Source organism: Scyliorhinus torazame, chromosome 28 (assembly GCF_047496885.1).
Source record: "Scyliorhinus torazame isolate Kashiwa2021f chromosome 28, sScyTor2.1, whole genome shotgun sequence".
Classification (NCBI taxonomy): Eukaryota; Metazoa; Chordata; class Chondrichthyes; order Carcharhiniformes; family Scyliorhinidae; genus Scyliorhinus; species Scyliorhinus torazame.
Window position 1 is genome coordinate 10,389,242 of NC_092734.1, and position 26,043 is coordinate 10,415,284.

General features: G+C 47.0%; 1 protein-coding gene across 7 annotated transcripts in view; it reads left to right on the forward strand.

The window, feature by feature from the left end:
* The window catches only part of cdh23 (cadherin-related 23), an 815,609-nt gene that overhangs the window by 759,028 nt on the left and 30,538 nt on the right, over positions 1-26,043 (forward strand). For all 7 annotated transcript variants that reach the window (XM_072491426.1, XM_072491427.1, XM_072491428.1 and 4 more), the window contains 9 exons: positions 5,624-5,801; positions 7,120-7,331; positions 8,619-8,810; positions 11,582-11,695; positions 16,850-16,976; positions 18,836-19,087; positions 21,058-21,219; positions 22,664-22,920; positions 24,135-24,232. In XM_072491426.1, the coding sequence (XP_072347527.1) occupies positions 5,624-5,801; positions 7,120-7,331; positions 8,619-8,810; positions 11,582-11,695; positions 16,850-16,976; positions 18,836-19,087; positions 21,058-21,219; positions 22,664-22,920; positions 24,135-24,232 (1,592 nt within the window). The remainder of the gene's footprint in view (positions 1-5,623; positions 5,802-7,119; positions 7,332-8,618; positions 8,811-11,581; positions 11,696-16,849; positions 16,977-18,835; positions 19,088-21,057; positions 21,220-22,663; positions 22,921-24,134; positions 24,233-26,043) is intronic.

The window sequence follows — 26,043 nt, forward strand, 5'->3', positions numbered from 1 at the left end:
GAGTCAAGATGCTGGTTTGGCTATCAATGTACCAAGTATTTCAAAATACAATAAGCACATATAAGGGAACGCTATGTGTTTCAATATCCTCCCAGCTCCTCTCTAAGGTTACAGACCTTCTGTCTACATAAGTCATCCATTTATCCCCAGAGAATCCCTACAGTGCAGAAGGAGGCCATTCTGTCCATTGAGACTGCACCGACCCTCTGAAAGAGCAGCCTACCAAGGTCCATGCCTCCTCCCCGTCCCCAGATCCCCATCTAACCTGCACATCTCTGGACACTGAGGGCCAATTTAGCGTGGCCTAATCTGCACATTTTTTGGACTGTGGGAGGAAACCCACGCAGACACGGGGAGAACGTGCAAAATCCACACCACAAGACCATAAGACATAAGAGCAGAATTAGGCCAATCGGCCCATCGCGTCTGCTCCGCCATTCAACCATGGCTGATATTTTCTCATCCCCATTCTCCTGCCTTCGCCCCATAACCCCTGATCCCCTTATTAATCGAGAACCTATCTATCTCTGTCTTAAAGACACTCAGTGATTTGGCCTCCACAGCCTTCTGCGGCCAAGAGTTCCACAGATTCACCACCCTCTGGCTGAAGAAATTCCTCCTCATCTCTGTTTTAAAGGATCGTCCCTTTAGTCTGAGAAGATTGGAATTAAACATGTCCCTGGCGCTGTGAGACAGCGGTGCTAACCACTGTGCCTCCCATGAACAAAGACTACTGACGTTCACCACAAGAAGGAACAAACTGTTCAAATGTCGCTGTGAGATAAAAGTACCATAAATGGTCACTTAACAAGTTGTTTTAAGTTTATGTATTGTTGACTTGGCTCTCGGTATAAATACTCAATACCATTCAGTGAATTTGGCATCAGAATTGCTCTTGGAGTTTACATAAAGATGTAGTCATTCAGTCGAATGACAGGGTCCACCTGAACTGCGGGGATAGGCACATTGACAATTTATGTGATAGTGCGCCACTCCCCCCCCCCCCCCCCAGTACTGCATTGACGTGGCTGAGATTGTGATCTCGCCACTGAGCGGAGGCTCAAACCTACATCCTTTTGACACAGAGGCAGGAATGCAGCCAGCTGAGTCAAGCAGGTACGTCACACGTGTACCCTACGTTCAACCTCGGCCTCCAGGCCGCAGGCATAAGAGTCTTGCGTTCATCGTATTGCTAATTATCGCAAAGGAAAATGGGCCTAAAATTAAAAACCCTAAGGAGAAGGTGTGGACACCGTGGGGAGCTGACCGGACCGGCACAGTGCTGCTGAACTTTGACCTTGAACCTCTGACCTGGATTGGAGCTAGCCAATGAAAATCTGCTCCAACGTGAAGCAGTCCTGACCTTCGGCGAAATGAAAGCGGCAGTCGCAAGAAAGATGTCAGAGGGGTTGGGAACATAACACCCATTCCCAACTTGCAACACCAACGTATCATTATGTAGTATCCATGGCCTATGACGAGAGATACCTTAACAAACTTGGCTCCAAGCCACATCAGAATGTCATTAGAACTATCAAACAGAGACAGTCTTGAAGGAGGAGGTGGAAAGGTTTAGGGAGGGATTTCCAGAGCTTGGGGACCAAGCATCTCAAGTCATGGGTGCCAAGGGTGATCCTCAAAGAGGCCAGAGTTGGAGGAGAGCAGAGATATCTGAGTTAGGAGGATATTTCAGAATCACAGCACAGAAGGAGGCATTTGGCCCATCCTGTCTGGGCCAGCTCTCTGCAAGAGAATTCACCTGGTTCCACTACTCTGCTTTCCCCCCAGCACTCCCTCTTCAAAATATTAATTACATTTTGATACTAACAGAAAACCTTGCCTCCGTTCCATTGCTTGGCACTGATGGTAAGCTAAGTACGTTTGGTCTATAATTTTAATGTTTCAAAATAAATTTTAAGAGGAACAGGATGCAGCAGGACACGCTTTCATCATAGTCCTATCCCTGTCCAAAGATTATTTCCTGTTCTAGAACATTCTTCCCACGCCAATCTGCTGTCTACAGATTGAAACTTCACGTAGGAAAGGACACAATGTCCTAATGACATTGGTGAGAGAATAAAATTTCAGCAAAGATTGCCAAGCGATTCAGATGTTTCAGAATGGTTCAGGATTCCCTACAGGGCAGAAGGAGACCATTTGGCCCATCGAGTCTGCACCGACCCTCTGAAAGAACACCCTCCCCCCGCCCTATCCCTGTAACCCTACCAAACCTGCACATCTGTGGAAACTAAGGGCAATTTTAGCATGGCCAATCCGCCTAATCTGCACATCTTTGGATATTAAGGGGCAATTTAGCATGTCCAATCCACCTAACCTGCACATCTTTGGATACTAAGGGGCAATTTAGCACGGCCAATCCACCTAACCTGCATATCTTTGGATACTAAGGGCAATTTAGCATGGCCAATCCACCTAACCTGCACATCTTTGGATACTAAGGGCAATTTAGCATGGCCAATCCACCTAACCTGCAAATCTTTGGATACTAAGGGGCAATTTAGCATGTCCAATCCACTTAACCTGCACATCTTTGGATATTAAGGGGCAATTTAGCATGGCGAATCCACCTAATCTGCAAATCTTTGGATACTAAGGGGCAATTTAGCATGTCCAATCCACCTAACCTGCACATCTTTGGATACTAAGGGGCAATTTAGCATGTCCAATCCACTTAACCTGCACATCTTTGGATACTAAGGGCAATTTAGCATGGCCAATCCACCTAACCTGCACATCATTGGACTGTGGGAGGAAACCGGAGCACCCGGAGGAAACCCACGCAGACACGGGGAGAACGTGCAAACTCCACACAGACCCAAAGGCACCTGGTGCTGTGAGGCAGCAGTGCTAACCACTGGGGCTCTCAAGGCGAAGGTTGAATTGCAGAAAAGATCGAGGGGTAACGGTATTGAGTGATTTGGATGAACAGATCGGCCGTAATTTAATTGAGGGGCGGTGCAGGCTCCAGGGGCTGAATTGCCTGCTGCTCGTCCCAAAGTTACTAACTCAGGCACAGAAGATGTTGATAGTTCTCAGCTGCAATCTTCCTACTTTCCCTTTGGAACCTACCACCAACAGCCAAGAGATTGAGCCCAGCTGAACGTGACAAATAGAAACAGAAGTCTAATCTGAGCAACCCTTAGATCTGCTCTATCGCCCAATGCGCTCATGGCTACCTTGACTCCACTTGTACCCATATCTCTTGATCCTTTTGTCTCCAGAACTCTCTCAATCTCAAGCTTCCAATTACTCAATGACTATCACCGCCAGCTGAGCTGAAGAATTCAAACATTCAAAAGCCTCTGAATGAAGATATTTCTGGCCATCTCAATTGAACGAGGCTGACCCCTTATCTGAATTCTTGACCTCCTGGTCTGGAGTCTCTACCTCCCTAACAAGCTCCAAGAGCAGAGGCATGCGGCTAACTGCTTCGCTCTCATAACATAAGTCTTGTGTGTGTATATACCTTTCACACCGTCAGGAATTCCTAAAGTTCTTTAAAGCCAGTGAAGCACTTCTTGAGCTGTAGTTACTCTTGTAAAGTGGGAGTTGTGACTGTCAATATGCGCACGGAAAGCTCCCACATACAGCAATAAGATAGTGATCGGATTTTTCCAGGATACCATTAATGGTATTAAAGGTATTAATGCTGACGGCCACGGGACATCTGTAAGAATTCGCAGATAGTGACCTTGGAACCCTTAATGTCGGCCTGAGAGGATAGACGCCTTGGCAGTTTAACCTCCCATCCAAATCACCAGCTACTTGATTGGGCAAAGCTCAAGGGTGATGAATTCTTAACTCTCCCTGACTATTGACATTCCAATGAACACGCAGCCAAAGATCGTTCAGCCTCTCTCACCCCTTTCTTTTAAATATCTTAACCAATTTTGTTTAGGATTGCATCACTCGTTTCTGAGAAGTGAAAAAGGAAGTGGTTACTTTTATAATGTGTCAGACTTTACGCAGGCGGATAACAAAGGGCTTTGTACACTTTTCCAAGTTATTGGCAGAGCCAAAATAAGAGAAATCACCAATATGTTTTGTCAGTAAGTTGCAGTTCTGTGTTGCCACTTATTTAAAGTTAGAGAGTAGGGGGTGGTTCCCGACATTTCCCAATCCCATTGTTCCCTGAGGTTTACTTCTGACAATCTCTGCCTACCCTCTCTTGGGGAGGAAGATGAATGAGCGGCATCTATATAGCATGTTTCACAACTTCAGGGTGGTGCAGGGCGTGCTGTTGAAGTGGTGTAATGTAGGATTAATGGAAGTCAATCTGCAAACAGCAAGATCCCACAAACAGCAGTGTGATAATGAACGGACAATCTGTTTTACTGATGATATTGGTCGAGGGGAAAATATTGGCCAGGACACCAGGACTCCCTTGCCTATCTTCAAAATAGTGTCGTGGGATAATTAACATCCATGAGAGCAGATGAATGCGCGGACCTGATGTTTCAGGAGGGTAATCGATGAGCAAAGATGTGCAGGTTAGGTGGGGTTATGGGGATAGGGTGGGGGATTGGGTGCTCTTTCACAGAGTTGGTGCAGACTTGATGGGCCAAATGGCCTCCTGCACTATGGTATTCTATTCTCTGGGTGGCACGATGACACAGTCGTTTGCAGTGGGTTCACTTCCGGCCTTGGGGTGACTGTCTGTGTGGAGTTTGCACTTTCTCCCCGTGTCGGCGTGGGTTTCCTCCGAGTGCTCCGGTTTCCTCCCGCAGTCCAACGATGTGCAGGTTAGGTGGATTGGCCATGATCAATTGCCCCTTAGTGTTCGAGGATGTGTGTAGGTTAGGTTAAGGGGTTATTGGGATTAGGGCGGGGAGTGCGCTTGGTGGATTGCTCTTTTAGAGGGTTGGTGCAGACTCTAGGGGCCTCTTTCTGCGCTGTAGGGGTTCTATGATCCAATGATTACTGGGTTCTCTGTATTTTGCTTTGCAGACTCGAGTGATTGGATTGTGTGTCAGACAAAACAGATCTACAGAACTTTTCTCCAATCTCTAGTCATCAGGAATAATTACTGTGCATCTTGCCATTTATATCAGAGTTACACAGTGACTCTTCATCAAGTATGCATTGATACATTGGCAGCTCAAACCATCTTGAATTAATGAGAGTGAACCATCACAAATCCCACCAGGCAGATTCACTCTCTCCCAGCCTGTGGAGGGGTTCACCAGGAAGTGGACTTGTCTGGAAGAGCCAATTTCCCCATTTAAGACTGGCTTGCAGCAAATGGGAAACAAATCTGTTTTGAAACTTGACCACATGGATTGGGGCTGTTTCTTTCGCTCTGGGTGTCTGACGTGCCCATGTGACTGGTAGCTCCATGTATTTGTGCTGTGACCGTTTGCATGTTCTCGTGGGTTTCCTCCTGCAGTCCCTCCTTCCCTGACTCCCCTTTCCCTTCAAACGCCAAACTAAAAGGGGCTGCAGAGGATCCTACGTCACTTGGCTTAGGTCACACTGGGTCATGAACTCTGAACCATGCTGTCACTATCACATCCAGGTGCAGTGTGCAGCTAGAACCATTCTTGCGCTGACTCAAGCTGCAGTTAATCTTGTGGGCCAATGCAATTGTTATTTGTCTCTACAGGTGCTGGTTACTGTCTTGGATGTCAACGACTATCGTCCCCAGTTCTCCAAGAATGTATTTAGCACCAGTGTTTATGAGAATGAGCCAGGAGGGGCTTCTGTGGCAACCATGACTGCGACCGATCTGGATGAGGGCACAAATGCGGTGTTGAAGTATAGTGTCCAGGGGTCTGGTGTAGGTAAGATAATTAGTTACCGAATCCCTTTCAAGCTGTTGATTTGTCTGTCACCCCAACAAATGGTGCAAATCTCTTCCCACAGCATCTCGAGGCTTTACCCTTCCACTCAGAGACTTACGATAAGGATGAGCTTTCCTGTGGGGTTGTGGAGAGGAGGGGGGGGGGGGGGGGCAGTTCTCACCTCCACTCCGTATCTCCACTGGCGGAATCGATGAGTTAGGGAAGCTTAGATACGAGAGGGTACAGAGAGCAGTGGAAGGAGAGATGATCCGGACCCGGAACAATTGAGGGGAGTTGGGGATCCTCGACCTCTATTCCCCAATGACCCCCACCGTCCCAGTTGTTGCACATATCGAACATCGCACAGTGGTACTCAACTGCCCAGCCACTGTTCTAAGCGGCTTGCAATAAGTGAATCGAATCGACAATTGAGATTACCATTACTGGGTCAATAAACTAGCTCCCTGTACAAGTATATCAATTGGAGCAAAGCGAAAATCCAATATGTTCATTAAAACACTTCACTTCAATGTTACGTATAACAATTATGCACCAAAGCAATCTACTCAAAATATTGACTCAAAAGGTTAGAAATTACTGTTGTCAACAATTGTGGATACGTTTCCTCTTTCTGCTTTTGCGGATCCTCAACCTGCTCTGTTTAGTGTCTCGTGCTCAGTATGCATTGCACACTGTACTTTACTCTCCGGGTGTAGTTCTCTCTTCCCACTTCACTTCTCTGCCCCCCCACCTTTTAAAAAATATTTATTCATTCGTGGGGATGTGGATGTCATTGGCAAGGTCAGCATTTATTGCCCCTCCCTAATTGCCCTCGAGGAGATGCCTCCTTGAACATAACTGAGTGGCTTGCTATGTCAATTCAGACGGCAGCTAAGAATCAGCCACATTGCTGTGGGTCTGGAGTTACATGTAGACCAGACCAAGTGAAGACGGCAGACTTCCAAAGGTGTCTGTGACACAGATGTGTTTTGGCAACCGTCTGTTAGCTTTCTGGTCACATTTACTTTTTATTCCAGGGTTATTTAATTGACTGAACGCTGCCACGATGAAATAGGAGCTCGTATCTCCAGATTCTCAGGCGAGGCTTTTGGAATACTAGTCCAGGAACGTGACCGCTATTGTACCGTAACCACATACATGTGCCCCGTTCTCTCTTTCTCATACTCTAACACCGAGTCCCAGAAATTCATCTGGCCCCCTTTTTGCTGCACAAGAAGATGCTTGTGCCAGAAAAGACAGGTTCAACAATCTCCGGAACTGTTCTAAGTGGATCATCCTACTCTCTTATTCCTTTCAGATGCATTTAGGATCGATGAGGACACAGCTGTAATCACCACCACACGGCTTCTGGAATCCTACGAGAGGTTCAATTTGACGGTCGTTGCCACTGACCAAGGCGAGCTGCCGCTTTGGGGCTCAGCTTTGCTGAAGATTGAAGTGATTGACGTGAATGACAACCGGCCGATGTTTGTCAGACCCCCCAATGGGACAATACTGCACATTGTGGAGGTAAGAGCCTTGGTGACACCCTCAGACGGACCGGTAAGAGGAGAGTTTTCTCAGGATCTCAGAACTGTTCCAGCAGAGACGGAGGCTATTCAGCCCGTCCTAGTTGCCCCAGCTGTCTGGACGAACAACTCGCCGGGAGACATCCCCCATCCCCGCCTTCTCCCCGCAACCCTGCTTGTTCTTCCTTGTCAGATTATAATCCAGTTCCCTCTTGAAACCCTCGATTGAATCTGTCTCCCCAACACTCTCAGGCAGATTCTTTACTTGAAAAATATTTTTTATTGGATTTTTAACATTTTATATCAAACGTTACAGAGTGAGACAAAACCCCAACACATGATTCAACACAGATTACAACAACAGCTGTGATTTTGATTATTATACATAGAGAACTAACCTTACAGCTCGCGTTTATTATGGCCCAAAGCTCATTTCAGATCCTAACCACTCGCAGCATGAAAAGGTTTTTCCTCATGATACTTTTGTGCCTTTTAGTCCAAATCTGCGATGTCACGCTCTCGAGCCTTTCACGAGTAGGAGCAGGTTTTATCGATCTGCTCTGCCCAGACCCCTCGTGATCTTGAATATCTCCGTCAAATCTCGTCTCGACCTTCTCTTCTCCCAAAAGACTGGGCTGGATTCTCCGCCCCGCCACATTTCTGCTTTACCCCGCCGGCGCGATGCTCCGTTACGCCGACTAGTCAACGGGTTTCCCATTGTGGGGCTGCCCCACGCCATCGGGGAAACCCCCAGGCTGCCAGCAAAACGGAGCATCCCGCCGGCGAATCCAGCTCAACTCTCTCTCAAACAACAAAAACATTGCTTGAGAGTAAAGAATTCTAAACTATTTTAAGGACAGCGTTCGAAATGGGACAGTAATTATACATTTTTTTTAGCTACGCACATCTCATGTTGCAGGAAATGTATTGGTTTATAGGCTTATCAGAAAGAGGCAGGAGGCCCAAACAGAAGTCTGGAGCCAATAAAAGGGCCATTCAGTCCATCCATTCCATTCTATCCAGTTTCATTGGCACTGTGCACATTGGCACCATCGCAAATATCTTATCTATATTGGTAGAAATATAAACAACTGGAGAACGCGATTGGAATTCACCAAACTCATCCTGAAATGTAAATGTCTCTTCGACCGCTCAATCGCTTTTATGACCCCCCAAAAAAACATGTTTTAATTTTTCCGGCACGATCTGTACCAGCACGGAATCTTGCAGGTCGGGATTGGACCCATGACATGAGACTGTGATACCTCCATCCTTTATTGTTTCCTAGGAGAGAGACGCAGGGTTCAATGTGTATGAGGTGCTGGCCACTGACAACGATGAAGGTTTGAATGGAGCGGTCAGGTACGGGTTTCTGAAGACAGCAGTCAACAGAGATTGGGAGTACTTCAGCATCGACCCTATCAGTGGAATCATCAATACTACAATCAGGTTGGACCGCGAGAGGCAGGCGGTCTATAATGTGAGTGATTGGTTTTGGAGTGCTCGACATTCCCTCCCCTTCTCCACACCTCTGATTTATAGTGGGAAGGAACATTTGGATGTATTCCGAGATTCCTGTGCTTTGGCCGAAGCTGCCCGGAGATATATTGATGTTGTTTCTTGAGGTTGTGCTGACAGGGTTATGTGAAGATGATGGGGAAGGGGCTCACCTGGAGGCACGGTGGCACAGTGGTTAGCACTGTTGCTTCGCAGTGCCAGGGTCCCAGGTTCGATTCCCGGCTTGGGTCACTGTCTGTGCGGAGTCTGCACGTTCTCCCCATGTCTCCGTGGGTTTCCTCCGGGCGCTCCGGTTTCCTCCCACAAGTCCTGAAAGACGTGCTCGTTAGGTGAATTGGACATTCTGAATTCTCCCTCAGTGTACCCGAACAGGCGCCGGAGTGTGGCAACTAGGGGATTTTCACAGTAACTTTATTGCAGTGTTAATGTAAGCCTGCATGTGACAATAAATATTAATATTATTAAGCACAGCATGGACCCATTGGATGAATGAAGTTTTCCTGTGCTGTAAATTCTGTGTAAAACTCGAGAAAAGTAACTAATCTGATATTCTTTGCCAGGTTCACTGCCTGGCCCTCAAAGTACGACCTGGAGTTAAACGGCCGTGAAATTCAATGAAATGTTTGGTTGACCTAAAAGTCGGAACCCTGACCCACGGGATAGCTGATATCAAGTTATATTGTCACCTGTTGGAACAATGCCAGGCCGGTTTTGGTCCTACCTTGGTGCAAACAAACAGTAATATAACTGGAGTGAAACCAGAAAAAGATGGAAATACTCAACAGATGAGGCAGCATCTGTGGAGAGAGAAAAAGAGATAGCATTTCAGGTCGAAAACCTTGCATCAGAACTCATTATAACTCCTGGTCTGGTATATAAAAGGTTAATGTAGGACTGAGTACAAACTGCCCATACAGGAGGCATGTGACCAAAGCCTGTGATCAGGGTGTTGGTCAGCGACGTGGAGATAGCTCCGTGCCGGTTGCTTTTACTGTATATTTGTACATAGAACATAGAACATAGAACATAGAAAATACAGCACAGAACAGGCCCTTCGGCCCACGATGTTGTGCCGAACCTTTGTCCTAGATTAATCATAGATTATCATTGAATTTACAGGGCAGAAGGAGGCCATTCGGCCCCTTGAGTCTGCACCGGGTCTTGGAAAGAGCACCCTACCCAAACTCAACACCTCCACCCAACACCAAGGGCAATTTGGACATTAAGGGCAATTTATCATTGGCCAATTCACCTAACCCGCACATCTTTGGACTGTGGGAGGAAACCGGAGCACCCGGAGGAAACCCACGCAGACACGGGGAGGACGTGCAGACTCCGCACAGACAATGACCCAATCCGGAATCGAACCTGGGACCATGGAGCTGTGAAGCAATTGTGCTATGCACAATGCTACCATGCTGCCCTTAAGAACAAATAAATCTACACTATATCATTTTACCGTAATCCATGTACCTATCCATGTACATAGTTACAAGTAGCTAATAATGACTTGCTGTTAACAATCAGAAGACTACAAAGATAGGGCAGCACGGTGGCATGGTTAGCCCTGCTGCCTCACGGCGCCGAGGTCCCAGGTTCGGTCCCGTGTTTGCGTGGGTTTCGCCCCCACAACACAAAATGTGCAGGTTAGGTGGATTGGCCACGCTAAATTGCCCCTTAATTGGAAAAAATGAATTGGGTACTCTAAATTTATAAAACAAAAAGACTACAAAGACTTCTTTGACACGTTCTGCAACCAACTCCATCCACCTAACCTGCACGTCTTTGGACTGTGAGAGGAAACCGGAGCACCCGGAGGAAACCCACGCAGACACGGGGGGAACATGCAAACTCATCCAAGGTCAGAATCGAACCCGGGTCCCTGGCGCTGTGCGGCAGTTGTGCTAACCACTGTGCCATCGTGCTGCCCTTAGGAGGTGGTAGTGAGCTGCCTTCTTGAACCACTCTAGTCCATGTGGCGTAGGTGCACCCACCATGCTTCTAGGGAGGGAGGCTCCAGGATTTTGACCCAGCGACAGTGAAGGGACGGTGACACATTTACAAGTCAGGATGACTGGTGCTGTCGAAGCAGCCTTGGTGAGTTGCTACAGTGCATCTGAATGTAAGTATAACTGCAGTCTTAAGAGTCGCACCGTAAACGGGGATAGAAGGGCTTTTGGCCGTTGTTCATGCTGAATACTAGGGACGAGTGAGTTTTGCTTGAAACTTGGCTTCATTGCCACCACTGACTAAGTGATTTCCACGTGTGAGTGTGTGATTATTTCGATCCCGTATCGTTGTTGACCGTGAAAGGCCATTAGAAGCAATTCAGTAGTTTGGAGGAGGACACCTCGTGTATCTCTAGTTTTGTTATCCGAGTGTGTATTGACACCACTGTGTGAACAAACTGTAGGCCGACCGGGAATAATGGCAGGAGTCACAATAAACAGAGTCTATTTAAAAAGATTCTCTACGAACTACAGCAAACACAGCGCTTGACTGAAACTACAGCAAGGCTATTCCTACTGCAAAACGCAGTGAGTGCAGGATAGTCCCATCACGGCGCGTCTTAAAACAATCTCGGTCACTCCGGGCACGATTGGATAGGGAAATTAACCAATCATCTCCATTTCTGACCAGGATACCATTGCTGTTGTATAGCGTGTGAAAATGGAAAGGCAGAATGATTTCAGTGAGTCTTTTCTTCATGGATTCTTCGTGTTTGCTTTTTAGCTGATTCTCCTGGCGTATGACCTTGGGCAACCTGTCCCCTATGAAACTACGCAGCTTCTGCAGGTAGCTCTAGACGACATCGACGACAATGAACCACTCTTTCTCAAACCACCGGTAAGAACACTTCAATAAATAAGAGTGAATGCGGTCAGATATTGGCTGGCAGTTAGGTTCCAAAACTATAAAGAATTGTATACTTTGCAGAGGAAGCAGAAGGAGGCCATTTGGCCCATCCAGCCCATTCCAGCTCTCTGCAGGGGTAACTTGGCAAGTTCCACACTCCCTCCTGTAAGGTCTGAAAGTTTCCTTCCATCAGGTGCTTATCCAATTCCCTTTTGAAATCCACCATGGAACCTGCCTCCACCACACTCTCAGACAGTGCGTTCCACATCCTAACCACTCGCTGCTTAAAAGCAAATGAGATCTGATTGGTTTTCCTGCCTATTGTCTCAGGTTCCACTGGTTCCTGACTCACCCACCAGTAGAAACAGTTTCTCCCTAACTACTCTGATTAAAACCCCGCGTCCTTTTGAACATTTCTATTGATCTCCCATTAACCCTGGGCATGATTCTCCCAGCCCGTGCCGGGCCGGAGCATCGCCGCAATCACGCCACACCGCCCCAATGCCAGCGTGCGATTCTCTGAGGTGTGGGGGCGGGGGGGGCTCCGAGGTGGGTCTGGCCCGCGATCGGGGCCCACCGATCGGCGGGCCGGACTCTCTTTCCCCCTCCCCGGGCCTACTTCGTTGCGTGTCCGGCCCCAGAATCCCCGCGCCATGTTGCGTCGGGGCCGGAGCGCATGCGTGGGTTGGCGCCACTCCCCCGTGCGCGGCAGGAAGTGAGGCTGGAGCGGCCTGAACCGCTCCAGCGCCCTGCTGGCCCCCTGTGGGGGACAGAATCGCTAGTGCCCCTTTCGCGCCATCGTGAAACACGACGGCGATCACGACGGCGCGGACACTCGGTCCCGTGATCGGAGAATCACGCCCCGAATACCCAAAATACCCAGTGTCTCTGAATCATATAAAAATGCAACTTCCAAGATGCAGGGGGACCTATAAATCTGTGCGAAAATGGGATGGGATTTTCCAGTGTTACTTTGAAATGCTCTGAATTAAGTCCAAGGTGCAGTCGGAACCAAACTCTAAAGTCTCCAGCACAGTTGGTGATCACTGTAGAGTGGGCTTTACTGAGCTGGAACCAGGGTAGGAGAGCCAAACTGCGGTCAGGGAAGTAAACGTTCCTGGTTCTTCCGAGACAAGTAGCAAGGCGGAGAGTTTCAGAATGCAGGGAATTGGCACAGGTGATGGAGCAGCGAAGGACTACGAACGCAATCCTCACTGGCTTCATCGCCAAATGGCACACGTCGCTGTAATGGTATGTATATAGGTACACCAGTGAAGGGTCAATTATTATATCTCCGTGTAATTCAAACACTAGAGGGCACCACCAGTTCCCAGTATAAATATCAGACCTCGGGGAATCTTGGGTAGTGTTAGCAAAGGAGAAGTATTGATCACTGCACGAGGAGTAGTTTAGATTAGAGAGAGAGATAACACGAGGTCATCATTAGTTAATACTAGATTATAGATTACTGTTTAACAATTCAACCTTACTTTATTAGTTGTTATAGCTCTGTAGTGTGTGGGAACTCTATTTAAATTAATCGTTATTCAATTAGTTTTGCTTCAATCTAAAGATTGGTGGTCTCTTTATCATCAACTCATCAGACCATTCTGGATCACAAGGCAAAGAATAATGACATGTTACCACAAAGTGTAATATAACAGCCGCTGAATGGGAGGCAATGTGACTTCATGCAGTGAAATCTTTCTGAGAGATGTGATGAGATGTGAGGCCCGGGTTTTTGTTAGTTTGCGTTGTTTTCCTGGTGCAGTTTAGACAAAATGTGGCATAACCAGTGCAGAAGAGTTGGGAGCGCACGTTATGATGTGCAAATTGAGCCTCTGCAATCGTCTGCCCAATAAACTCAACCACAACTTTTCCCACCTCCCCGGATCGAATTAATCACAATTTCTGTGAATTGCACCTATTTGCAGCCCTTCAAGGAAACCTCGAAAATGAAGCTGGATCTCTGGGGTGTAAGGACGTTAATAGACACCGCTTTTTTAAAAAAAACACTTTTGAGTAGAACTTTATTTCGCATTGGCTATGAAACTGACCAGTGTGCGCCAATATAACTCACCAGTTGTTCTGTACAGTCTGTTGAAGTCATTTTCAATTACTTACAATCAGGCTACTGAGGGACGATGGTCTGATTATGAAAGCTTTCTTCTGACGAACCCATTTCTGGCTGAATTAGTTAAACTGCATCATGTTACCACTCGTAACTGTGTCAAGAAATAAATGTCAGTGCAGGTGTATTTTCAAAAAAATGAGTTCTAAATCCTGCCCGAGTGCACTGGCTCACGACAGATTTTGCACTTGGCAATATGTGAGTGCGCCTCGATGCCAGTGCACACTATGCCGAATTTCAGCCTTTGTCAGTGCTCTTGTTGTTCCCCCGAGTCCTACGCCCCTCTCCCACCAACCCCCCCCCCCCCCCCTCACTTTGTGCATTGTCTGCTGAATAGCCAGCTGGATCTCTCTCTAACCAGTCAGTCAGCAGTACATAGAACATAGAAAATACAGCACAGAACAGGCCCTTCGGCCCACGATGTTGTGCCGAACCTTTGTCCTAGATTGATCATAAATTATCATTGAATTTACAGTGCAGAAGGAGGCCATTCGGCCCTTTGAGTCTGCACCGGCTCTTGGAAAGAGCACCCTACCCAAACTCAACACCTCCACTCCAGGATTATCATTGGCCAATTCACCTAACCTGCACATCTTTGGACTGTGGGAGGAAACCGGAGCACCCGGAGGAAACCCACGCAGACACGGGGAGGACGTGCTGACTCCGCACAGACAGTGACCCAAGCCGGAATCGAACCTGGGACCCTGGAGCTGTGAAGCAATTGTGCTATCCACAATGCTACCGTGCTGCCCTTAAGAACAAATAAATCTACACTATATAATTTTACCGTAATCCATGTACCTATCCAACAGCTGCTTGAAGGTCCCTAATGTTTCCGACTCAACTACTTCCACAGGCAGTGCATTCCATGCCCCCACTACTCTCTGGGTAAAGAACCTACCTCTGACATCCCCCCTATATCTTCCACCATTCACCTTAAATTTATGTCCCCTTTGTAATGGTTTGTTCCACCCGGGGAAAAAGTCTCTGACTGTCTACTCTATCTATTCCCCTGATCATCTTATAAACCTCTATCAAGGTTTATAACCTGCCCTTATAAATTGCCCTTAGTACCTGGTTAACTAGCTTAAAGGAGAGGGTCCCTCCCAAGGATTTTAATATCTCGCCATTGCTGTTGACAGCTTTTGCCCTCTCCCTCCCTTTTAAGGGAAATTCTTTGTTCACAAAGTGTGGTCAGGCACAGCCAAAGCTGCACCTCGTCGGAACACAGGCTACGTCATCACTGCTGAATCAGTGTTTTCGTTCCGTTTTGAAACCACACACAATCTTGTTTGTCACCCATATTCAGCACGGAACTTGAGGAAGAAAACACCAGGCAGCACATTTGCGACCTTCATCAGCTGTGGTTCAGCCAGGAGAACCGCCGAATGCAGAGTCTGAAGGAGTTGGGTTCAAGGTTCGATTCCTGGCTTGGGACACTTGTCTGTATGGAGTTTGCACGTCCTCCCCGTGTCTGCGTGGGTTTCCTCCGGGTGCTCCGGTTTCCGCCCACAGTCCAAAGATGTGCAGGTTAAGTTGATTGGCCGTGCTAAATTGCCCTTACTGCCCAATAAGGTTAGGTGGGGTTTCTGGGTTACAGGGATGGAGGTGTGAGCTTAAGTGGGGTTGCTCTTTCCAAGGGCCGGTGCAGACTCAATGGGTCGAATGGCCTCCTTCTGCACAGTAAATTCTATGATTCTACAGTAAGGTGCACGCCCAAGGACTTCAGCACATATTCTCAGCTGACACCTCCCAGCAGTACCGAAAGAGTTCTGTACTGTCAGGAGACACTGCCTAATCCAGTGGATAAAGTGGACATGGTAGCTCCTATGTTACTATATGAAGATAACTGACCATACTGTCAGTGCATCCTGACACTCGAGTGCTGCACAGTCAGGGGCGTTGTCTGTCAGCTGTGGTGATAAACCGAATCTCCCCCCGCTGCCTGCCACAGAACTAGCCCATTATCAGGTAGAATGGTCCCTGAATTTGAAAAGAGTGAGAGGTGATTTTGTTGCAATGAGAGGCTTTGACAGGGTAAATGCTGGGAGGCTTATGGCTGGAGATTCTAGTACCACGGCTCCTAGACTCAGGATAAGGGGTGTCCTCTCTTGGGATGTAACAGTGCCCATGGGTGGGTGGGACCTACCACCTCACATAGAGATCGGGGTACCCTTTCAAAATGGCGGCCCGACCTCTGAGTTCAGCTCCCCAGTGCTAAGAAAAATATTCTAAGTGTGGGCTAAACCGGTTTGAAACTCCCCAGGGCCCCAAAAAGTGACAGCGTGTCACTGAATAGCGGTTGGGAAACTCGCCGGCTCTGACTCCCTAAAATCACGCCACAGATGAACTTAGAAATGTTTCCATTAAATTCAGCCCATTGAGTCGGTGCATCAAAACTGATCTTCTAGTTCGGAAAAGAAAGTTTGTTCATTTATTTTTAGCTCCTTATGAAATCCCAGAAACATCACTATAATGGGCAGCACGGTAGCACAAGTGGATAGCTCTGTGGCTTTGCAGCGCCAGGGTCCCAGGTTCGATTCCCCGCTGGGTCACTGTCTGTGCGGAGTCTGCACATTCCCCCCCGTGTCTGCGTGGGTTTCCTCCGGGTGCTCCGGTTTCCTCCCACAGTCCAAAGACGTGCAGGTTAGGTGAATTGGCCATGCTAAATTGCCCTTAGTGTCCAAAAAGGTTAGGAGGGGTTACGGGGATAAGGTGGAAGTGAGGGCTTAATGTGGGTTGGTGCAGACTCGATGGGCCGAATGGCCTCCTTCTGCTTTTTATGTTCTATGTATAAGTGCTTCACATAATTTAAAATTTCAGGTGGAAAAATGCATATCGAACAAATCTCCTGAATGGCAAAACATTTCTCATCGGGAAGGCAACAATTGGAAGGATGATTGTTGGTTTTTTTAAGGAGGTTGAAGAGATGCTTCGATGTTAAATTGCCGCACTCCTTTCCCCCCTCTGTGTTGTACATTGCTAACCCAGTGTTGCACTCTGTATTTTATCAGAGGAGTTTGCATTACCAGCTGCTGTTTGTGGCCGAGCACGCTAATCCAGCCACCGTTGTGGGGAAGGTAACGGGAGCCATCGATGCTGATGAAGGATCCAATGCTGTGGTCTATTACTTCATAGCAGGTTGGTTCCCAGTCAATTCACTTGTGCCTGCACTACTTGACTAAACCCTGCATCTCATCCGCTAGGCAGAGTAATCATTCCTGCCACCTCCCTGCTCTGACACTGAAATGAGTGTACCGTTGAGACTTCCAGACTCCGCTAATGCCCAGCCTCTTGTCACCCACTTCCACAAGACCTAACTTTTCCAAAACTCTGCCTTCTTGTAACCTGCCCTGAACAGCCCGGTGACCCATTCATCCGTCACCATCATTGACTTTCTCTGACTCCTGACGCCTCCTCGTAGATTTTGTTAGAATTCCATCCCCCCATCATTCCGTGGAATCTCTACAGTACAGAGCCATTCGGCCTATCGAAACCGCACCTGCCCTCTCAAAGAGCACCCCACCCAGGCCCACTTCGCCCACCCTATCCCCATAACCCCACACACTGATCATGTACTAATCCACCTAACCTGAACATCTACGGACTGTGGGAGGAAACCGGAACACCCGGAGGAAACCCACGCAGACACGGGGAGAATGTGCAAACTCCACCCAGTCCATCACGGAATCAAACTTGGTTCCCTGGGGCTGTGAGGCAGCAGTGCTAACCACTCTGCCGCCATGCTGCCCCCATGAATTCTTCCAGCCCTTTAACCACTCTTAAATGCTGCCTTCTCTTCAACCCCTTCTTCCTTTCGTAGCAGGGGCTTCAGATAGTTTGCACAGTCTCTTCGGAGCTTCAAAATCTGCTTCTTAAGCCGAGCTATCCATTGCATCTTCTGGGTTCCCTCTGCATTGCACAACATCTGGTTCCAACATCCATCATTGAAGCACCGCAATACTTCCCATCTTAAAAAATGCCATAAAAATGAATGTTGTTGTTATACTGAATCATCCACCAGTTTGCCCTACTTGTAGCTCTAACCCACAATTCTGTAATTCATTCCGAGTCCCTGGCGGCACCATGCCATGCCAATACGTGCGTCCAATTGTAGACAGTGGCCTACAACGTACGTAAGGCATCTAGAAAACACATTGAGACTTCTCAATTTAATTTAATCCTTAATCTTTATTGCCAATGAACATTGATGACTTCTATTCCTTTAATTCGACCTTAAACGTTCACTCCCTCTACCACCGATGCACAGTGGTGGCAGTGTGTGCCATCCACTGCAGCAACTCACCAAGGTGCCTTCTAAACCTGCGACCTCTGCCATCTCGAGGAACGAGGCCAGCTGATATATAGGACCATCACCACCTGCAAGTTCCCCCACAAGTCACTAGGCCCAAATATGGGAACTGCCTCCCTAACAGCACTGTGGGTGTACCTACACCGCGTGGACTGCAGCGGTTCATGAAGGTAGCTCACCACCTCCGTCTCGAGGGCATTTAAGGATGGGAAATAAATGCTAGCTCAACCAGCGATGGGCCCTGGTCACAGAACAGGATGGCCAACTTTTGCAAGCAGCCTTGACAACTGCAGGAATTATAATGACACCTATAAGGGCAGTGCTGTGAACAGTATAGGTGTAAAATCAGAGAGGGCAATGGCAAACATTCTTTTGACACTTTGCTTCATGAGAAAAAAGGCTGTTTGACATACAAATCGGTTACTGTTTCAATTGGTGTGGGAAGACAGGGCATCACATGTTGGACAACCAATGGCAGGAGCATGGGGGCGGGACTGTGGAGTCCGGTCATGTGATGAAACCTCTCGGAAGACATTTAATCTGAGTTGGCAACCGTACCCCCAGAGGTGGAATTACAAAGAGCTGAATATATATTTTAAAGCTATAACCTCACAGCAAAATCATTTAATGTAATTGCCAAATGACAGCCCAAGATCAAATAACTCATTAAACCCGTTTGTCACTGTAGCTGGAGATGAAGAAAAGAACTTCCAGTTGAACCAGGATGGGCTGCTGAAGGTGTTGAATGATCTGGACCGAGAAACCAACCCGTTCTACACCATCATTGTCAAGGCCTCCAGTAACCCGAACTGGAGGCCTCTGAGGGGGCACAGCCAGCGTTTCGACCCCAGCACTGACCTCACCCTGCAGGAGGTCCGCATCTTCCTGGAGGACATCGATGACCAGCCACCCAGGTTCATAAAGTCCGAGTACACGGCTGGTACGTTTTCAATTACAATACACGAGTCGGCACAATTCCCGTACCAGCCTCCCCGAACAGGCGCCGGAATGTGGCGACTAGGGGCTTTTCACAGTAACTTCATTTGAAGCCTACTCGTGACAATAAGCGATTTTAATTTCATTTCATTTCAATTTGGTGGGAAGAATAAGGACCCATACTGCTTGAATAATACATGCCCGAATGAGGTAGAGAAGCAAAGGAACCAAGGAGCACAGATACCACTCAAAGTAGCAACATGGGTTATAAGGCCTTGAAGAAACGATCCCAAGCACTGTGGTTCATTTTGACAAGAATACAATTCAAAAGCAAGGAAGCCACAATAAACTTGGATAGATTTTTGTTCAGAACAGACTCGGAGAACTGTCTCCATATTTTAAAATACTCGGCACCAGAGAAGGTGCTAAATAGGTTCACAAGGATGATACCAGAACTGAGGGGAAAGGCTGAAGTTTGGAGCTTTTTCCACTAGTAAAGCGAAGACGGAGGGGTGACCTGCACTTTCATTATCTCTTTGGTAAACGTGGGAAAGTTGTTTCCACGCGTTGGTAGTCTAAAACTGGAGGCCTTGAGTATAAGGTAATAAATCCAGTGTGGAATTCAGGAGAAACTGGTTTGTCCCGAGAATGGTGAGAATTTAAAACTTGGTATTGCACAGAGTGGGTTAGACAAATAACGTAGATAAATTGAAGAGGAATCTGGATTAACACATGGAAGAGAATGGATTGGAGGGATAGGGTGAGATGAAGTACAATAGGAGGAGGCTTCTGTAAAAGCTGGCATTGACCAGTTGGGTTGAAGGACCTGTTTCTGTCCTGTAGGCTGAGCATGAACATTTAGACACTCCCATGCTCCTATTGTCTGTTTTCATTAACCCCTTTATCGAGTACTTATGCTGGGGATGCGGCAGCAACCAAACGAACCACAGATTCCAGAGGTAAAGTTAGTAGCTTTCCGTTCACAGTTAAATAATAAAGTATGACTGTGGTATGTTGAGGAAGTCCGTCGAAAGAGGCGACTAAAGGTTCACTGGTACGGGCTGGCATCTTGCCTGAATGATGATTTCTGTCAGTTATGGCAAATTTGGTCGCTTGCCAGGTTTTCTTTGGTCGAAAGTAAGCAACTATTCAGAGAAAACGAAAGAATGGAGAACGGGCTTTCCCGGCATCCATTGCGGTCAGGAAAGTCCTCTATTAAATGTACGACCCCTGACGTCATCGCCATTTAGATGTCTCCATGATGCTGCAAGAAGCACTGCCATCAAACAGTAACCAGTTTGATAAAAACCTTTGCTAGTCTTGTGTCTGCCGGGAAACATAATCTTATTTGTTAGTTGACATTTTGGCCCAAACTAAATATAAAGCCTTGTTGAAATGGCTGACTCTGCACAGATTTTGGTTTTAAAACATTTACCTGCATTCATTTCAGTAAAAGAAACCTTCAGTGCACTCATGGGGGGTAAATGTGCATCATGTGTGTATTTGTACCGAACAAGCTTTTAGTTCCGATCAGCAATGGAGGAAGTCGAACACCCACACACTATGTTGTACATCTCTGCGTTTTACCCACAACTGCACAGAAAGCTTTCAGTTCACAAGCGACTGAGTAATGAGGTCGCACAACCGATGACAGCATCTAGTAATGACTCACTAATTAGAATTGCAATCAGCCACTCCTGCATTCCCAATTAGCCACATGAGCAGAGAGCCCAAGATATTGGATAACTCTCGCCTAAACTTGCTGATATTTGTATTTGCGTCCAGGTCGCTATTTGAAAAGGATAAACTCCATTGCTGTTGCTGGGATTCACCTAGAGGAAAGGATGAGCTTGTTTAGGTCTAATAGCACTTCGCTAGCCTGAGACTGTGGATATCTATAAGATGTTGCTTTCCCTGCCATTGTGGTTGTGTGCGGATTCAGCTAACACTGATGGACCTTCTTGCTGTCTGTAGGTGTTGCAACTGACGCTAAAGTAGGCTCCGAGCTGATCAGAGTGGAGGCTTATGATGCGGATATTGGAAATAACAGCCTCGTCTTCTACCAGATTGTTAACATCCGCTACATTCAGCTGCAGTTCAACGAATCTGAAGATGTTGGGAATGTCTTCATAATGGGTAGGATGTTTAAGAGATTTGTGCTTTTGCAGACCATGGTGACTCTCACTTGGCAGCCACACTTACTGATGTGGAACACTGGTTATTACTAAAATTGGGACATAACAAGTTGGTCTGAATTTCTTTTGTCTCAGGTTTTAACAAAAACAGGAACTTGGCATATAGAGGAGCAACCCAAGGCACTTCACAGAAGTAGAATGGAGCAAAACATTTTCTCTGAAATTTGACACTAGAACAGTTTGATCCTTCTTGTGGTCAATGTCAAACACCTTTCTTCACACGTGGCACGGTGGCACAATGGTTAGCACAGCTGCCTCACAGCCCCAGAGACCAGGATTCGATTCCAGTCTCGGGTGACTATGTGGAGTTTCTTCCCGTGTCTGCGTGGGTTTCCTCCGGGCGCTCTGGTTTCCTCCCACAGTCCAAAGATGCGCACGTCAGGTGGATTGGCCGTGCTAAATTGCCCCTCGTGGAGTTATGGGGATAGGGTAGGTGTTTGGGCCCAGGTGCGGTGCTCTTTCAGAGGGTCAGTGCAGACTCAATGGCCCCCTTCTGTGCTGTAAGGATTCTATGAAAACAGATGCCAGGAAGGAGATATTAAAAGGGGTCATTAGCAGATTGATCAAAGCTGTTTTTTAAGGAAGTCAATGATTACTGGTGGTCTTGCCTGCAGCCACCTGGGCCCTAGCCCTGGAATTCCTTTCTTAAACCTCTGTCCCTGCACCTCCATCTCCTCCTATAAGACACTGCTTAAAACCTACCTCTTTGACCAGGTATTTAGTCACCTGTTGTAATATTTGTTTGGTGTCAGATTTTGTCCAATTGCCCACCTGGCAGGGAAGTTATACATTGGTTCAAGGTGCTACATATTAAGCTGTTACATGTGAACAGAAACCGAGGTATGTAGAGTGCATTGTGACCCTTGTGCTTCAGTCCTCCTTGAAGCTGTAGGGAGAGATTTGCAGAAATTAAGATCAAAGTGAGGATGAAATTGGGTCTTTTCCCAATCCCACTTTCTTTCCCATGTTTCTATTGGGCCGCAGTCAACTCGTACAGTGTGGGAGTTAGAGGGAATACAGTAAGTGTGTTGTTGGCAGTGCAAAGTTTGGTGGCGAGGGACTAACTGTGAGGAATCTTGCACTTTTTCACCTGTTTCCCTCCAAAATAAATGACACATTTACCAAAGCAACTGGAAGGACCAAAAGTCTCAAATATTGTATCCTCATTAAACAAAGGTACAGAGTCAAAGTAGATTAAGGGATTTCCTAAAATCTAATTAGATGATTTAATTTTTAATTAAATCCATAGTAATTTATGAGTTTGTCGAAGCGATTAACCTTCATGCCTCTGCGTGCAATAGATATTGAATGCCGACTTACAAAAACAGGATTCTTTACATTTGCCTTCTGAAATGCTGCTAACCTCTGCTTGTTTTTTTAATCAGGTGAGCACAATGGCATTGTGAGGACCTTTGACCTCTTCACAGCCTACAACCCTGGCTATTTTCTGGTGGACATCATGGTCTCAGACCTGGGCGGGCACAACGATACGTCGGTGATCGGGATTTACATTCTGACAGATGACCAGCGTGTTAAGGTGGTCATCAATGAGATCCCGGAGAGGGTGCGGGAGTTTGAAGAGGAGTTCATCAAGTTGCTGTCCAACATCACTGGCGCCATAGTTAACACAGACGACGTGCAGGTAATAGACCCGTGGCAGCTCATTTCAGGCCACTGAATCTCACCCAGACCCAGAGTGGAGAGTGGGCCATCTTCACTGGTACTTTCCAGTGAGATAATATTTTAATGCACCAATATTATGTTGGATAGTGTATCCGTTTTCTCACTGGGTGGGTAAAGAGAGGCCTAGACTAAACATTCAGAGAGTGAAAGTTCAAATTCCACCCCAAGCCCAAGATAGCGGAAGGCAGACAGGGGGAATGCAGAGGAAGTGACAGCTAAAAGTGCAGAGTAACAAGTGTGCAGGGCTTGAGTGTGCTGAAAATGTGCAGTCTTTAATATTTCCTTTTCACCTTGTTCGCCAGTTACAAAAGTGTTGGATAATTGGAGATTGAAATTTACCCTTTGGTTGGCGGTCAAGAATCACCCAGTCGAGTAATGAGGACACTGGTGGCTTTTTAATTGTCCATGGAAAGGCAGGACGTGTCAGGTGACCAATGGCAGGGGTGGGGCAGCTGGTGGCAGGAGATCACATGATGCACCGCCAGGAACATGTCCCACTGGAGTTGGCAACTGGAGTGGCTGGAGAAGTGGCTATGAGACTGGTGTAAATCGACACATGAATATCAGAAATTGGGTGGTAGGGGAGTTCTCAGCAGGTGTAGGATCAACCGATAAGGACACAATCTCAGCCAAAGGCCATTGATGGATAAAATAACTCGACACAGTAAAATTCTTTCACTACTGTGCTACAGGCGCCTGGTCAGCTCTCAACAGGAGCTAAGAGACCAGGTCAGATGCCACAACTTTTTTAAAAGTTTTAAGACCGTGCAGAAAGATTAATTCATTCCAGGAGTGATAACAAAAGAACAGAGCTATGACATTCATAAACAACTACCCTTCCATTGACCGACAAATAGGTCATCAGGCTGTGTGATGGGCTAATGGCTGGTCAAACAAATTTGTCCCGATTGACAATGGACCTTGAGTGGATCATCCTGGCTGATCCGAGCATCCTGTGTATTCCCACTAACGAGGTTAAGTCTGAATAGGACAAGGTAACTCATGCTTGTGGGCTTAGCCCTCTGACTCTGCTGCTACCAGTCTTTTCCCTCCGTCTGTTTAACCCCTAAACCACCTGCTACATCTTGGACCCCATTTCTGGACCCAGGTTCCTAATATCTCCCTCTATCACAACAACAGACGAGAGGTGATGTTTCATGTCTTTCTTTACAGTTCCACGTTGATCAAAAGGGCCGGGTGAACTTTGCCCAAACAGATGTTCTGATCCATGTGGTGAACAGAGAAACTAACCGGATCTTGGATGTGGAGAGGTGAGTTGGCTGTTTTACCCCAAGGTGTGGGCTGTCTTACTACCGTGATTAGAACTGGGTACAGATCCCACCAAACTCCCCCAAAGCACCTGTTCTCATGGATCCTCTACCTCCCCAAGAAATTACATGGAAATGGAATGTGAAGGAATGTGGACAATTAAAGGAAAAGTGCCCTGAAAACAACTTGCGTTTATAACAGCACCCGTAACAGGGTAAAACCTTCCAAGGCAACTGCAGCAAAGGATGAAGAGCTTATTTTTAAAAATTCATTTATGGGAATGTGGGATGTCGTTGGCTAGGCCAACATTCATTGCCCATCGCTAACTGCCCTTGAGAAGGTGGTGGTGAGCATTCTTGAACCGCTGCAGTCCATGTGGCGTAGGTACACCCAAAATGCTGTTAGGGAGGGAGTTCCACGTTTTTGACCCACCGACAGTGAAGGGACGCCGATATATTTCTAATTGAGGATGGTGGGTGGCTGGGAGAGAAAAGGAAGAACTTGCATTTATATAGCACCTATCACAACCTCGGGATGTCCCAAAGTGCTTGACAGCCAATAAAGCAACCTGATAGATTAGTTTTTTTTAAATTTAAGTGGGTCCGTGAAAAGATTCCACAAGCCAGTTGTCAAAACAATAAAAGCCTGCATAGCAACCATTGTCAGCGTTTAGAGAATGGTAATGTTAGCAACAGAATTGTGGATCTTGTATCAAGGGAAGTGATACTGATGCCGCCGGGGGGGGGGGGGGGGGGGAATATCCTGTTTGATTTTGGTCACTGCCATTACCAAAAGGCAAAATGTTTTTGAGAATTGTTCAACTGGACAAGTAGGATTGTTCTGGAATAAAGACAGAAAGTTCTGGAAAATTTCAGTGGGTCTTGGCAGCATTTGTGGTGAGAGGAACCAGAGTCCAAATTTAAGACGACTCTTCGGAACTGGAAGAAGTGGATTGTTCTGAATCTTGGATCTTTGGACTGTGAAGAGGCCCCATGTGTTCTCCTGGTTTCACAAGGAAGTTCACCAAAGTTTTAGAAAACAACAGCAATTAATTTAACAAGTGTGGTTGGTGTTAGAGAGGTATTTTATTTGGGACAGGGAAAAATGGAAACAGGTTGCCCTTGAGAAGGTGGTGGTGAGTCGCTGTGATCCATGTGATGTAGGTACACCCACTGTGCTGTTAGGGAGGGAGTTCCAGGAGTTTGACCGAGAGACAGTGAAGGAATGGGTGATATATTTCCAAGTCAGGATTGTGTGTGACTTGGGGAGCTTGCAGGTGGCGGTGTTCTCATGTATCTACTGCCATTGACCTTCCAGATGTTAGAGGTCACGGATTTGGATGGTGCTGTCACAGGAACCTTGTAGATGGTACACACGGCTGCCAATGTGTGTGGAGGGGGTGGCTGTTTGTGAATGGGGTGCCAATCAAGTGGGCTGCTTTGTCCTGGATGGTGTTGAGCTTCTCGAGTGTTATTGGAGCTGCACCCATCCAGGCAAGCGGAGAGTATTCCATCACACTCCTGACTTGTGCCTTGTAGATGGTGGACAGGCTTTGGGGGGGTCAGGAGGCGAGTTACTGGTGGCAGGAATTCCAGCCATTGACCTGCTCTTGTAGCCAAAGTATTTAGTTAGATGTGTGCACTGTGATCTGCACTATCAGAGAAGAATTGTTGCATGGAGCAGAGTGAATCAGAAACATGTTCTATAAAAGAACTGTTAGAAATTACTACATTCAGATCAGTGACCTGGCTGTAACACTCTCTCCTCTGAGTCAGAGGATTGAAGGACAGTGCCATTGCAGTACTGAGCAAGT